Here is a 16,466-nt window from a genome sequence, read left to right on the forward strand (position 1 = left end):
CCATTTTGATTTTTAGTTTTTTCCATTTGTAAATGTAATTTTCAAAAATAGCATCTTACAAACCAGGAATAGCTTGCAATGGGACACATTTCTGATGGCTGCCTGTGTGTAACTGACTCCAGCCAAGCAGGACAAATACAATGTAAGCAGTTAAGAAAACTTCCACAAGTGCTTTAGTTGTGGAAGGAGGAGCAGGACAGGAGTTTTGCTTTCACACAGCCCCGTGGTTGTTACAGGCCACAATTCTTTTCTGGCTTCTAGATTGAGACAGCACATCATCTGCTAATGGAGGAGGAAACTCCATTCCCTGCATCCCCTCTTTTCCTTATCTAATTCTGATGTGAAATGCCAACAAAATTTTTTTGCAAAGCAAATCAGAAAGCTGCATTATGTTTCTGCTTGTCCCTCCTACACCTCCTGTTGTGCTTTTGTCCCACAGTACTGGGTCAGATGGTTTGGGGTCCTGGGAGAAGAGTTGTTACATGTAAAGGCCCCTCCTCTTTTTTGCTTTCTAGGTTACCCTTTATGAATGACTTGTAGCTTTGTCTGAATATTTCACTATATCTTCTTTTAAAATGTATTCAGGCTGGGAAGGAAGCAAGAAGCAACAGTAACTAAAGCAAGTAGTCACACGTGAATAATTTCAGTAAATGCAATCGGACTGATCCTGCAAGGGACAGAGCCTAAGTGATTCTCCAGACCTTGTTCAAGGATGAAATAATGAAAAAGCCAGCAAGGTGGGCACATATTGGTTAGGGAAAAAAACTCAGAAGAGCAGATCCTCAACAGAACTCTCAAAAGCTAAGATTGTTGTTTCACTAATGGCTGCCAGCTTAAAGTGCAAATTAAGCACTTCAGTTAAGTAAGCCAATCCTCATCAAAAAAAAAGGCAAGGTACTCATTGTCACAATTCAAAACTAAAGAGCTGGGTGCTTAGAGATGGTATTCAGGAGACTTGTTTTTGAATCTGCACCCACTCAGAGCTGGAGTGAGGGTGTGAAGCCTCCTCCACTGTGTGCCAAGATGGTGAGGCACACAGGGCAGGGTCTCTGATCTCACTCAGTGATGATGCTAAGGAGAATAAATATTAATTGAAGTGAGGACTTGACCTAACTCATCCTCATCTCTGATGAATGCCCTCATTACCAGGCTATACAGTTATATTTCCTCTCTTTTTGCACAGATGCATACTAAATTTCTTAGGCAACATGAGAAGAGTTCCAGACAGGATGACTGCAGGAAACACAGTCCCAGATACATAATGTCTTTGTGGTTGGAGAGCTCTGTTGGTAGAAGGGAGACTCAGCCCAAGCTCCTTCATCAGGAGACAACTGAAGAGCAGCCTCACTGAGAAAGTAAATTTTCCAATGTTCTAAACACACTGGAACCAACCAAGTAGCTAAAGAGGACCTGTATTAATAAAATGTAAATGTAATTAAAGCACATGTCTCTTCCTCACTGCCTCTCAGGTACAGGCCAGTCCAGAAAATGTGTTTTGATCAGGCACTCCACAAGAGAGGGGATGGATAGGAGAGCTATTTCGAGATTTCTGAAAGGCTTTGGCTTCAGGCAGCTCAGAGGCATTAAAGATGAGGTAACTGGCAGGCAGAAACCTGGATGCCAAAGAGATTCTTGCCAATACAGTTTTAGACATGTAGGTATAGCATGTAATGCTTCTCTTTGGTAAATGTATATAAAAGTTAGGTATCTAAATGGACATAATCCTCAGTGTTTCTAAGACTTACTGTTTTAGATCCTCACAAGAAATCCAGAATCCCTGTTGCTTTGCTGAGCTCAGTCCAAGACTGAGCATATGGTTTCCTCTTTGTTCTTTTGTGGACCACTCAGACTCTTAGGGCAGTTCCAAGTTTGAATGGATACCTGTAGTGCCTGTATAATTCCTGATGTGTATGATAGTCTTGTTAACTAAAAATATAATTTATCATTCAGATTGACTTACTAGTGGGCTGTTCCATATCCTTTTGTCTTGGTAAAGCCTATTGATATTGCAACCACTAATGCTGGTAAACCTGAAAAAGATCAAACCAGTAATACGCATTAGATGCTGAGCAAAATTTTGCTGTGCTGGACAAAAACCGACAGGGCATGCTAATGCAAAAAGGTTTATTTTACATGGAATGAATAATTTAATGGAGCAGAGTGCTATTGCAGGATTTGTTTTTATGATGCACTGGCAGGGAGGAGAACACTGTTTTTCTGCTCACGGTGTACCACTTTGAAGTATCTAAAGTACTGGTACATTTTACAGGTCTTAAAATGATCTATGAAGAGGATTCATGAACAGTCAGTGAATATTTTTCTTGCTTTATTGTGATTGCTTGATATTACCTTACTTTGCTGAAAATTTTCTAATATATTTTTAAAACATTCTTATAAAAGAATGCTAAAATATACACCACCATCACCTGTGCTTGAGCAGAAAGGCTCCTAGCCTAGTTTTCTTTTTAGTCTACTACTGTCTACTACCTTCCAGGTTTACTGAAGAAAATTATGATATTCTCGACATTTTTGCTGCATTAAATGTATCATTCCAATGATTCTAAAAAAAATGGATTTTATAGACTTACCCCATCCAAGGCACAGGAAACGTTTCCTTATGAGCCGTGTCCTAATTTTTCCAGTAACAGCCATATATGACTGCCACGCTTCTGTCAAAACCCAACAGAATGAAGCTAAGAAGAAGAAGTGTAAAAATGCGGTGGTTGTGGTGCAGATACCCTGCAGGAAGCAAAGAGAAGCTCATGCTGAATACTTAGGGACACTCATTTCTCTTTTCAATTCAGTCTTGTCATATTCTATCATCTTGACCTTTATCCTTAGCATCAAATCCCCTTTTCTGATGAGAAGGCCACAAAAAGACATAGATATGTTGAAGGAGATTAAGCAAAAGAGGTTTTAATTGTTTTCCCAAACTTTAGGTGTGCTGACTGGAGACAAAGAACACTAAATCTGCAGACAAAAATCTGGTAGAATGACTTATTTTCTTTTACCAGGTACCATCATAAAGCCTTTGTGGCAAGCAAGTTACAAAGTTACTGATTACCAAATCACACAGAGATAAGTAAAGGTAATTTGGGGATATAAATATCCTAATTGCCAGTTGTAATTTCTTTCCTACCATGCAGAAATATCCTTAATGTAAATCTGAATCTTAGGCAATAGATTAAGTTTGATTTGTTTGATTTTTGGGTTTTCTTTTATTTTCAATCCTATAGAACATTAACCTATTGAAATATACTACCTGAGATCTTTTTAATCAGGTTGAAGTAACCTTAACAATTACCCTGCATATTGTTTTTATGGGTATCAGTCATCTTTCATTTTAAAATTATTTTGATCACATGCAATGGCTTTCTTTTTTCACTGTAGCCCTTAATTAAACCTCACATGTAGCTTATCTACATGAACTTCTTGGCATAAATGATGATCCACTGTGTTGCTTAAAATGCCAGTTGCAGGATACAAAACACAGTGTGCATTGCATCCCAGAACCAAAACCACACCAGTAATGTTGAGTATATACTTATAGTAATTTATACGTTGCACAACTTCTGTCAAAAATATACCAAGGCTGAAAAAAATGTATTTCACACTCCCACAATTAACAATACAGGACTGTAGTTGGGAAATAAATACATTATTTTTATTTCCATATGTAGCATACACATCTAATATCTACCTTACACACATGTAATACAAGGTTGTAACATTTTTTACTAAAATCCTTGTTCAGCAAATGATTTAGGGAGAAAACATGCAAGTTCCTAATGTACATATATACATATATATATGTAAATAAATATGTATGCATATATTGTTGAATGAAGGCTGGTAGCTACAAAACCTTGTGAAGGATAAGATACATATGACACCATGAATTTTTTTAGTACATTTTATATTCCTAATCACCTTCAGGTTCTTTGTTTTGAATTTTCTGACATGATACTTTTCCTATATTATTATCTGAAATCCAAACATTATCTGAAATGTTGTTTCACTCCAGTAGTTATCTCAAATACACAGCTGACAACATGTATGAGCTGATGTTAGCATTAGCAGATACCAACTTCTTAACTTGCAAAATGTTTTGCACTTGAAGACCCAAAACTTAATGATTTCCCAGTATGAATTTGCAGATGTGACAACCACCATGCTTTCTACTCCTGGGTCAAATTGTCTATTTTAATCTGTGGGAAAGGTTAATATATAATTATATGTGAGACAACTATTGTTTGTTTTTAAAAAGCAAGGAATCTAAACTGGAAAAAATAAAGCAGATTCAGAAAATGCAGTAGTTATTCTATCCTAGATTTTGCTATCGGTTCTTTTATTTACATGTCCCTAAAGTATGTGGATTAATAAAATCTATCCTCTTAAGCCCTGCCTGATAGAAGTACTTTCTGTAAATGAAAAACAGATACTTATTTAAAATAAAAGCAATGTAGTGAAAGACACAATAAATACAATAGAAAATAAGGAAATGTCCTTTCTTTTACTAGATTGCTCATAGATTATAAATTCCCATTAGGCAACTTTAATTTGCTTTCCTATCAATGTTTTTGTAAAAGCTGGCATGTTTGGTTGGAACAAGAATTTGACAATAAAATTACTTTTGAGGAAGAGTACAGAACCTTTTGGAAAAAAACTGCATAGGCAAAACATAGTATTACCCTGGAAAAAAAAAATGTGTATTGCCCTTGTAAATAATGCCAATACAAATAAATCCAGACCTTTTCAGTGAAAACACTGCTAGCTCTTACAGCTGACTGAGTAAAGACTGTAGGATTTAATTCACAATGTATCCCCTGTACTGAAAGAAAGAGAGATGATGATAATCTGAGAGAAACGCTGGGCACGGCTGCTGGGGAAGAAAGAAATGTGATGAAAATGTTAATGATCATGTTGATCACAAAATGGGAATACAGAAGCGAGTCATATTAGAAGTGATGTGTCCACTAGCTGGAATACATGACTGCTGATTATAACTAACTCTTTGGAATGGCAAGCAGGGCTCTTTAATAAACACTGGTGGTAAGTCTGTGTCAATGACACAACAGCATATTTTCATTGCATGCCATCAGAAAGATGCAGATGAGGCTCAAAACCTGACCTAGCAACCACTGTGGGATCACGATGACAGAATCGTGCAGGCAATGCTTGAAGTGAATACAGGCTCCCTCCTTCCCCAGCCGGAGAAGCAATCCTGGCAAATAAAACTCCCCTCTCCCAGGTAGAGCCATGGGCTCTGCATGGTCGACCAGCAGCCCTCTGGAAATCTGGATTTTATGTACTTCTGTATTCTTCCCTTTTGATAAAAAAAGTCAATGGTGTTATGTCTGGAAAAAATTTTAAATCTATGAAGTATGGGAACAAAATTTAATTTTCATCCAAGGCTGCTATTAAGTGGGGCATTGAACATCTCTAGTCAGGGAGTCATGATTTTAGCAAGTACTTTATAGCTATTTTTTTCTTTCTACTGCATATGGACTACTCCAAATGGCCATGGACTTCTCTAAAGCTCTTCTCCCTCTCCTCTTTTCCCTTGCCAAGGAACCACTGCCTTCCCTCACCTTGCTGCACATTCAGCAGCATCACTAGGACCTTGTGGCTCATCACGCACAGTCGCAGTGTGTGTCAGTCAACCTGCCTGCTCCAATGCTTTCTGGTACACATCTTCCCCAGTGCTTTAGGAGGAGATATTATTTGTTTCTAATTCTAGTTTATTAAAACTCAGTGAATTAATTACCTTTGCTGAGCACCTGTCAACTTGCAGCAAAATGAGTTTTAACAACCTAATTTATTCACTATTTCTTCAATCTTCTGAAATGATGTCAACTCTGTTACTCAACCTCAGCTTCCTTCAAGAGCAGTTGCCCTTAGATCCCCATATTTAATTCCAATTACAAGTGGGGGAAGGAAGCTTTTCTGTCCTGAGAATGCATGATTTCACGAGCTATAATTGAGCCTCAAGTGTTTAGCTGCCTCGAATATCTAAGTAACACAATTAATCCTTTTTTAATAAACAATATATGATTGAAAGCAAAAGCTCACATCAGCTATCAAATTATTTCCATTCATTCTTGTGAGACACCCACTCCAAATAAGGGTACTGGAGTACAGCTGAGAAATGTAAAAAACAGTGAAAATTCAAAGGTACTTATTTTAATGATTAACATTTTAATGTAATAATGATGATGAATAATATAGAGAACATTTATCCATTTTTATGAACTACAAGATGTAGGTCATAAATATAATCTCAAAACAATAATTTATCATTATTTTTGAGTTTTTAGTTGTTCGTGTCTATTTAACAGGATATTGTTGTTGTTGGTTGGTTTGGGTTTTTTTAATAGCAGTTTGAATACACAAAGAAAAAGAGAGTTAGGTAAGGATACCTGACTTGTCTTCTTGCCCTGAAAGAGATTATTTTTCTTTCAACACTCTAGTTGTATGTCTCTGGGTTCTGATAAATAGAACAAGAATCAAAGCTGCTGAAAAAAGAATATAATAAATGAACTTTACCAACTGAGTTGGTAATAGCAAAATGAATAGGGCTCATCCACTCAGATGAATTATGTCATGAAGCAGAAATGAAAACCAGTAGAAAATTGGTTCAGTAATAAAATCTCTTGGAGATTAAAAAAATCTTGTCCTTGTTTTAGCTCTGAGGAGATAAGCCTAAGGAGATAAATTAAATGGGTGGTAATTGCATTCTTATGAAGTTCTGACCATGCACTGAATACACAAGCGAAGCTCACTTAAATGCCACAATAAAGAATAAATGAAACAAACAAAACAATGAGAATAGGAAGGATGCAGAAATATAATTCTGTGTCAAAACCACGTATTTTGGTTTTGTGACTCTCAAGTCCTCAATTACAAAAGTCTGTCTTTTCCTTTTAAATTAAAAGCATAAATTCACAGAGGAAAATACTGCTTATTATTCTTTAATTGGATCTTTAATTATAATTCGTTTTGAAATTTCTTTGCACAATACAGCAGGTTTGTCTCAGGACTGGCAAAAACTATACTATATAAACTGTATAAACTATATATACAGTATACTGGTCAGATAATACTGAATAGTAGATTAAATACTAATTTTTAGGGTAAACTGCCATGGCGGATGAACAGTTTATGGACTTACAGAGGCTGTGGGACAAAGAAGCAAGAGCTTGCATCTCAGAAGTGTTTTTCCAGATGGGGAACAGATTTTCAGTAACAAACAAATATGGCAAGTAAGGCCACAATCAGTTGCAAATATATTTGAATCTATTAGTATAGATAGCTCTGAAGGCACGATTTCATTTTAAAAATCTCATGTACTTTTGCCATGCTCAAGTATTGCTGACATCTCTTGTTCAAGGAAAGAATTGAGGAAATCTTATACCCTTACAGAAAATAGCACAAGGGTGGAAGAAATTGTTCCAAAATAACGTTATTTGGATTTTATATCAGCAGTTAAGAAACTACTTACTTTAATTAGCTTATAGGCAAACTTTTAGATCTAAAAATCCTCTCTAGTATTACTAACAGTTGAAGACTCAAGTGGTTTGACTTCATTACACTGTGTCTTGACAGCAACATGATAACCCAAAATGATTAGTATTTTACTTCATGAGCATTTATATGAAGAGATATGCACAGTTAATGATTATCTTGCAGGATTCTATTTGTGGTACAAGACAATGGAAATGGTAACCTTTACTTGAATTTTTAAAACTACCTAATTTTTTTAGTGCAACAGCAGTGGGTTTGAGTAGTCTCGTGATTTCCCCTGCAAAGACAATGAGCAACAACTAAGGACATTCCATTTTGTTCTTCTACTCAATCATTTTGTTTTGACCACAACAAGCAAGATGCCTTTCTAGGTTCTGATGAATAGCTTATCAACTGGCTGTAAATGACCCAGCCATTTCTGCAGTTCCTTTGGTTTAGTTTATGATTGCAGTCTCACAAAGGACATCTATATCATCAACAACACTGCAATGACACAGGAAGATATTGTCAGTATCAAGCTTGGATTTTTTTTTTAAAATCATGTTTAAATTACCACAGCAGTCAGTTTCATGGTGCATTATTGTTTGTTCATCTATTTTGATTTAAGGTTTACTTGTCTGTTGTATCTTCTCTTCTGGAGTCTGTCCTCTAATATGAGTATAATCTCAGTGATCCTAATGCAGATCCTACTGCAGACACACTTTAAACATCTGTCTTCTTATTTTCACCTAGAGTTCCTTTAGATGCTTACTAACAGATTCAATTCCTGCTCCTCTTTTTCCAATGTTTAGCTCAAAGTTATTTCTGAAAATTGCTTCTCTGTGAGTAAACCATTCACAGTCTTTATTGACATGAAGGAGATCAGTCAGGATTTATCCCTTTTTTTCCCAGATGTAACTAATATAGATGCTGTTTATATCTGATCCACAAAAGTTGGACAGTCTTCTTTTTTAACTTCTGCCCTTTGCAGCTATTTTTCTTCACAGTTCTCCTTTGATAGCTGTCACCTCTATCACTCGTATCAATAAGCTCTGAATTCAAATTTGATACTATATAGTTTGATACTATATAGGAATTTGACATCCCCCCATTATGTCTATAGAAAACTGATGTTTTTTATCCAAACTAATTTCTCTGCTAGCCACTATTCTTCTTCTTATAAGGTGCATAGTACAAAATCATTCTGTCAACTAGATGTGAAGGGATACACTGCTATTATTTGGGATGGAAAAGAATTTATGAAAGCTGCTTGCTTTAGAACCTAACTTTCCTTGCTCAGTTGTGTGGGAGAATCTCTCTACACTAGCAGCAGTAAAGGCATCCGTTACACACTGGCATGTGATCCATGCTGTTAAGTTGTTAATGAATTCCTTGGAACAGTTTTTACCTGCACCAAAAAACACTTAATCAGAGCAGGCCCACGCACAGATTGGAGGAGAACTTGGGCCAGGAGCCCTGTCTGATGGTCAGCTTGCATACAGCTGTCCTCCTGAACTGGAGAGCTCAGTTGTAATGGATGCAAGCACTGTTGTGGTAGTTTGCCTTGGGGCTGCAGCAATATTTGAAGCTCATTTTTGTTACTCGCTGGGATAGAGGCAAGAAGTCCAGCTGGATAATTCATCATATGTTCAGCTATTGCTAGCATATGAGGGAGTAAAATTCAGTCCATGTTGTTTGCAGCTTTCTCTGGACATTGTTAGTGCAATGTACAGGTTTGTAATGTGTTAACTGAGAATTGCTTTCTTGGTGGCATGCCTACTCAGAATTGAAAGCCAGCTGGAAGACAGTTTTCATGCAGCTTCCTTATGCTTGCACTCATTTTAGTCTTCCTCCTGGTTTGTATTGTTATTGCTAGGTTATATTCAAGCAAATGAGCTCAGCACAAGAAATATCATGGAAGAGGTTACTCAGAGACAATTTAATTTCTTCGATTACAAAGCCTGTCAAGGGGAGCTTTTTGTGCTGTGAACATGTGTACTTCCCTGGACAGGCAGAAAATGAAAGAATAGGGTCCTCTACTTGTTTACAGGATTAATTCAAAAGCCAGTGGAAAGACTTCCCTTAATTTAAGTGGGCTTTCCATTGGGCATTACACCCATAGAATAAGGGGTGAAAGATGCATGAGCAGAGGCTTGTGATCTTGCTTCCTGTCCTAAGTGCTTTAAATGTTTACAAAGTATTGAATTAATATTCTTCTGGTAAGTGAATATGGCCTACTTCACATCACCAATTTATTCTGCTGGCTTTGATATTAAACACTTTAAACAAGGTAGATGCCAACTCTGTCAGGACCAAATAACTTAAGTCTTTTAACTCTGTCCTTACATGAATGTGTTGTGAAGTTTATGAAACTCAGAAGATTTTCAAGCAGGCTTAAAAGAAAATAAGACATCTTTTACAACTCTGACAATCAATTTAAATACAAGTTTTCAACTTCCTGGTTAACCTAAAATTGCTATCACTGTGTTGCAATAGTGATGTTTTACTGTGCTAGAGAACACCATTTATTATTTCTCTTCTTTGTCTTGTATTTAGTATTTTTTCATTCTGAAATATCAAACCTTTTGAGTGTAAAGTGATTAGGCTTCAAGAAAATAATTAGGAACCACTGCCACGTTTTTTTGAAATAGCTTATGAAATAAGCTTTTTTTTTATAAATAGCTTTTGAAATAGAATATACTATATAAGCTATGGAGAAATGACAATTAAAAATTAAATTTAAGGTGATACTAGGCTGAAAAATCACTCTACAAAAATAGCTTTGTGAAGCTTTGCATTAACAAGTCTGAAGAATTGCTTATTTTACAATGGATAAAACATAGATTTGCAGATACAGATTGTTTTTTGGTTGTTTTTTTTAATCGATGGGTACGCAAAATCACCCTGATCTCTGAAAACTATAGAAGTTTTTATGTTCTCGCACATCATTGATGGTAACAGTATCGAAACAGAACAGAGAGTGCAGCGTGAACATAAAAGACTGGATTGATATTGATGAAAGTGCAACTTGTCCTGAAAAGTCTTGTGACTCATAGGAGAAAAGAGAATGCATCCTGGCTGTCAGAGTGGCTTTACTGGGCTGTCAGAAACAATTTATTTACTTAGGAACTATGCAAATCAAGGTGGAAATTATGGATAAATAATAAACAGGCTTCACTGATGTTATTACACTTTGATTTTCAGGACAGTTGTTTTTCAGAAACTGTTTTTCAGTCTTTTTTGGACTCTGAAAATCCCACATTTGTTTTATGTTAAAATACAGAATGTGCAGCACACTTCTTAAAATGAAGCCAAATGCTCTTAGCAGGTTTCAAGATTTCTAATAATGAGACAACTGCACTAACAGAGAAGCAAAAGCTTTTTGCCTACAACACAGAACAATGTGCTGTATGTTCATTTCAACTCATTGCATAAAGATACCTAAAGCTTTTTAGATCTCTTCTTGGGTTGTTGCAAGTAGAAATACCTGGTTGCATCGGCATGTTAATGGCAATACCTGTTTGGAGAATAATGAAGGATACAAAAACCAACCAACAGGCAATTAGAGTCATGAGCAACCCTTGCAAGAGTGTTCCTAAGGTCCTGAGTCTTCCTATGTAATTTATTTAGAAGTTCACTGTGGGGTCTGCATGAGTAGATAGGGCCAATGAGCCAAGCACAAGGGTTACACATGAGCCAGCAATGATTGCAGTTAAAGAAAAGAGTAGTTCAGAACACAGCTGATAGGGAGTTGCCTATGGAAGTTCCTTCTGAAGAAAAGATGAGGGAAATATCCAGGTGCTGACAAAGGCAAGGCATTGAAAGAATTTCCTTGAAGAGATGGCGTAACATAAAGGTGAGACAGAATGGATGCTGATAAGTTCAAGAAAATTGAGTCTGATATGTGAGAGTTCAAATTCCAAAAGGAGGATCCAAGGAAGCCAGTGAAAACAGACATCCAGATGGAAAAATTACTAGGAAAAGCCCTGACTGGGTAGATAGAAAATAATGCCTTGTGTTGCCTCTCAATGCTACATGCATGAAAATCTGTTGTCAATTTTGCCTCTTAGGAAGATGGGATTCTCACTTGGGAATCCCTACTCTTAAGTCAGATCATCTGTTTGTTCTATTTTAAACTTTGATGTTATTTACTAACAATAAAATTACTGTAATTTTAGGGAGTTTCCACAGCAGTCATAATGATGACTAGAATGAGAGGTTCAACAAAGCATTTTGCTTACTCTGACTGCGATGATTATAATCCTGACATATGAAAACAGTCCATCTTCTTGTCACTGTAACTGTAAGAGTTACATTTTACACTACTGACTGAAACCACTGAAGCAAATGCTTTGCAAGGCTATTAGAACATCAACATGTCACCTTCCCTTTTATTTTTTCATCACAGATGTATACATAGGTCTTAAAAATCTTTATATAAGAATAATGGAAAAGGATGATTTTGCCCCTAAGAGCATCCTCAGTTAAAAGCATGCAGAGCTTTCCTCAAAGGACAGTGACTTTAAGGACTAGCAGTGTGGAGAGAGAGAGAGTGAAATATGATCCCTTTTGAGTGAAGTTGTTTAAGTCCAAAATAGAAATAATACAGGAAATGGAGATAGTATCTACATTAGTGTGGTAATTTAGTCTTCTCATACCATATAACTTCAGTTTACTTTTTAAAAATAACTGATAAAGTTATTTCTTAAGAAGATGCATTATGGCTACATCTATTTGTACTTGCTAACATAATAGGTTAGAAAGCATTCAGTCATTCTGTGGCCAGCTGGAATGATAAAGCAAATGTCTATATTAGTAAGGGTTTTTTTGTACTCCAAAATGTGGTGGCCGCATCCAAACAGCGTGCCATCTCAGTTCTTTTGCCAATTCCAGCTCTCCCACACTCAAGGCATTGACTGAGATAATGCTATTTAGAGTGGGAAAAATAAAGCCAGGAGGAGTGCTAATGTTTCAAGAGTATGGATGACACCGTGCCATTGCTTGGGGTCATGCTTCCCTCAGGATGTATGTAGAACATTTTGGCTGTGTTCTCTTATCCAGTAAAACATGTGGTAGGTTTGAGAACACGTAGCAGGATGACCTCAGCCAGCTGCTAAACAACCACCCAGGCACTTGCTCGGTCCCCCCAAGCAAGATGGGGGAGAGAATCAGAAGACCAAAAGCGAGAAAAACTTGTGGATCGAGATTAAGACAGTTTAATAAGTGAAGGAAAAAAAACCTGTACCAAGTGATGCAAAGGCAATCACTCACCACCTCCCACCCGCAGACTGTTGCCCCACCAGTCTCCAAGCAACAGCTACTTTTGAAAGACCACCTACAGCTGTGCTGCTGAGCATGTTGTTCTATGATAGGGAATATCCCTTTGGTCATTTAGGGTCAGCTGTCCCATCTATGTCACCTCCCAGCTTCGTGCCCACCTGCAGCCTATTCACTGGACAGGGAACTGAGAAATGGAGAAGGTCTTGACACCATGTAAGCACCACTCGGTAACAGCAAAACCATCAGTGTGTTAGCAACACTCTTCTAGTCAGAAATCCAAACCCCAGCACCATATGGGCTCCTGTGAAGAAAATGAACTTCATCCCAGCCAGACCTAGTACAGAAACCTAACACTGAATCCAAGTGGAGAGTGTGTGTGTGTGTGTCCATATGTACCCATGAAGAGAGGAGAACAGAAGCTTTTGAATCAAGCACTGTTCATATAACATACAGACATGCACGCAGAGACAAACACTTTTTAAAAAATTGATGTAAATGCATCTGACAATAGTCATTGGGATACATATGTGCATACCTGTGTTTTACCAGTTTACTGTTTAATTTAATTAAAAACTTGAATTATTTAATCTGAAATATGTCTGCTTGCCCTGCAGCCTTAGAATCATAGCACACACTGTTACACTAGAAAAGCAAGTGGGGGCAGAGAGAGCCTTGGGTGGCTTATGCATTGCAAATCAATATTTTCAGCAGCCAGAAGACAGAGAAGACTGGTTCAGATCTCTATATAAAGATCATGTCAATCTGTGTACAGAATGAGAGGTGAAGAACTCTCTATGGGTTGGGCAACCGACAGTGCCCTAGTTCATGTGCAACAGTCAGTGCAAACTTGTTACACAACAGCATCATGAATCACAGTAATCCCTCTTATGGTCATGATATTAATTTGTAATGCAGTAGTAATGCATTAGTCATGGGTTGTTTCAGGGGCCATCCATCTCTTTCTTCACTTCATGTAGAGATCCATGTAATGGTGATGAAGCTGCCTCATCTACAGGATGAAATTTCAGCTGGAAGAAAGAAATCTCTAATGGAGGGCTCTATTTTTATGGAAAACATAGCTCAAAATATTAGGCTATAAATTTAGATCCATCTAAATACAGGAGAGGGAAAGCATTGAGTAATTATGGGATTCTAATGCTATTAATGTAATCTCAATGATTTTAACACAGAAGAAAGATTGTATAGCAACAGATTTGTGGGCATACTGAGAAAATCAAAGGAAGCAGTTCTTCAAGATACCTTGCATACCTATCTGATGCTTAGCTCTCTGGTCATTGTATACCATGGCTGCTATCATGTTGGGTAATCAGATAATTTATAGAAGTTGAAAGAAAAAAGCAGCAGTATCCCCAACCAGAGAGAATAGGTTAGGACCAGACCTGTATATGGAAGATTGACTAAGAATGTGAAGGAGAACAGTAAGTTAAAAAGTCAACTTTTCCACTCAGTGAATATTTAGACATTAGCTTCCTTTCATTGCTTGCACAAGAAAGCAAAATGTGAAAATTTTTCTTTTTATTTTATTTTTTTACTTAATAGAAGGTGAATCCTCTTATGCTGCTTATACCTTTGCATGGTCTTCCAACAAGAAGGAAATTCTGTGAAGTATCACATTCATTCATTTCTCTATTTTTAATATGTTAAATAAGTAGGATAAAGGGTTTGTGGTAATGACAAACTAGTATTTATGAAAAGCAGTGTGTAATCTTTCATAATGATTGTAAAAATTTGTAAACTTGTAATTATTTAAGAGAAAATTAAATGTTTTTGTAGAGGGATCAGATGCAGCAGTAGGAGTTTTAACTAGTAAAAGCTCCTCTATCATTTACTTCAAGCTAGATTTCTTGGTTAAGGAGAACAGCAGTCTTTTTACTGTCCCTGGCTTTCTTGCCTGTACTCCACTTCCATCTGTTTGTTCTCATTGAGCTGCAGAAAGGATTTTGCTGTTAGTTCATACTTGGGATGTAAAGTGAATTGAATCCACTCCTCTCAATCTGGAGGAGGAGCTGGGATGTCATCATTATTTGGATAGCACTGATTCCTCACAGATACCAATGAGCACAAGGTTCTTCCCATATGTTCTAAATCTATTCTTCCTGTAAGAATCACTCTAAGGAGTTGTCAGGACCCCAAAGCTCTCTGCAAGGCCTCATATCTACTGGTATCACCTTTGCTTAACTCCTAGGAATTCTAAGAGCATGATTCTCCTCTTAGAGAAAAAGGAGTTTTCCAATGAGGAAAGAAAAATTTTGTGGAGGGGCATTGGAGAAAGTGCACAGAGATTTGAGCAAGAAGAACTACAGAGAGAACTATTGCCTAGCAACATGGCAGCTTTCTCCAGATGGGCTTTAGCTATGCTTGCCAAGAAATTTGAAGAGCTTCCCATTGAAGATGTCTATAGCAATAAAAGAATCTCAAACTTCGCTGTTTCGGGGAGAAGAAGGGAACCACAAAGTCTGCATGATCAGTTTGAAGAAGATCATAGCTGTTTCTGAGCTGTGGACTTAGAAGGAGCAACAAGAGGAAGCAGGCAGTGTACAAAGCCCCCATTATGAACACTTGTATAAAACATACCTTGTTCTTGTAACTGTGTATTTTTCAGATCAAAGAAAATGGTTGGAGATTCCCATATTAATCTGGGCTATTTAATCTTCTGCTCCACTTGAACAGAACACTGACTGCTTGCACATGCAGAGGAAAGATATTAAGGCTTCATAAGAAGGTGATTAGTATTCCCTGATGAGGTGCATGAGATCACTGTATGAATGAACATACATTTCACCAAAGAGAGGACAGACTTAAATAAAACTTATCTTTATTGCTCTGAGTTCAGTATTTTGAATTATATCTGCTCTGTGCCTAACTCAGCCGAGAGAGGAGCCCCCAGAGCTCTCTCTCTGTGTTGGTACAGAGCCAAGCACTCCAGGACACCTGGTAAACATGATTGCTAATAATGTAATCATTCAGGGAGATGCCTTGAGAGAAGTTTAATTCTAGGAGTGTCTTTACCCCAGGAGATTTAATAGAGCTCTGGGGATAGGTACTGCAGTGAAAGCCAGGTAAGAAAAGATAAAATGCATTTCTTGAAGGCTTCTTTTATATATTAGTCAAAGGGCAAATATAACTGCTCAGTTTACAAAACCATTAATTTATCACCCCACATTTCAGAAGAAGGGAAGATTTTACAGTGCTCCTTACCCAAATCTATCATTGCTTAATAAATTACTCGTGTTTCTAACTGACTCTTGTCACTGATTTTATCTCTAGTCAGCTTTAGGTGTGCTATTTTCTGGTTCTTGCCTTCATTAATATTACCTTCCCACCCCACACTAGGCATATAGATTCTAAAGATAAACTGTTTTCACCTCTTGAAGGAAGTAATGTTTTGATGGCCCTATGGTAAGTGCTTGCTACTAATTACTTTAGAAATACTTTTGAATCAACTTCAGCTGGATGAGGTAGATAGTTTTTTGGCCTTTCCCCCCACCCCCCACCCCCTTTCCCTCTCCCGTAAACAACTTTGCTATTTTTAGCCATTAAAATATTTTGAAGAATATTTCTGTATATTTTGTTCCACATTTAGTTGGTCAATTATAAGATAGCTTTCTGTCTTTATGTGGCACGAAAGCTTTGGTTAGTATTGCTAATGGATTTTTAAAAAT

General features: G+C 37.1%; 1 protein-coding gene across 5 annotated transcripts in view; it reads right to left on the bottom strand.

Annotated features, from left to right (window-relative positions):
• The window catches only part of ADGRB3 (adhesion G protein-coupled receptor B3), a 434,645-nt gene that overhangs the window by 41,588 nt on the left and 376,591 nt on the right, over window positions 1–16,466 (bottom strand). For all 5 annotated transcript variants that reach the window (XM_071741618.1, XM_071741620.1, XM_071741621.1 and 2 more), the window contains 2 exons: window positions 2,589–2,739; window positions 1,961–2,030 (listed from right to left, as the gene is read on the bottom strand). In XM_071741618.1, the coding sequence (XP_071597719.1) occupies window positions 1,961–2,030; window positions 2,589–2,739 (221 nt within the window). The remainder of the gene's footprint in view (window positions 1–1,960; window positions 2,031–2,588; window positions 2,740–16,466) is intronic.

This window comes from Heliangelus exortis, chromosome 3, assembly GCF_036169615.1.
Source record: "Heliangelus exortis chromosome 3, bHelExo1.hap1, whole genome shotgun sequence".
In the NCBI taxonomy this organism is placed as follows: domain Eukaryota; kingdom Metazoa; phylum Chordata; class Aves; order Apodiformes; family Trochilidae; genus Heliangelus; species Heliangelus exortis.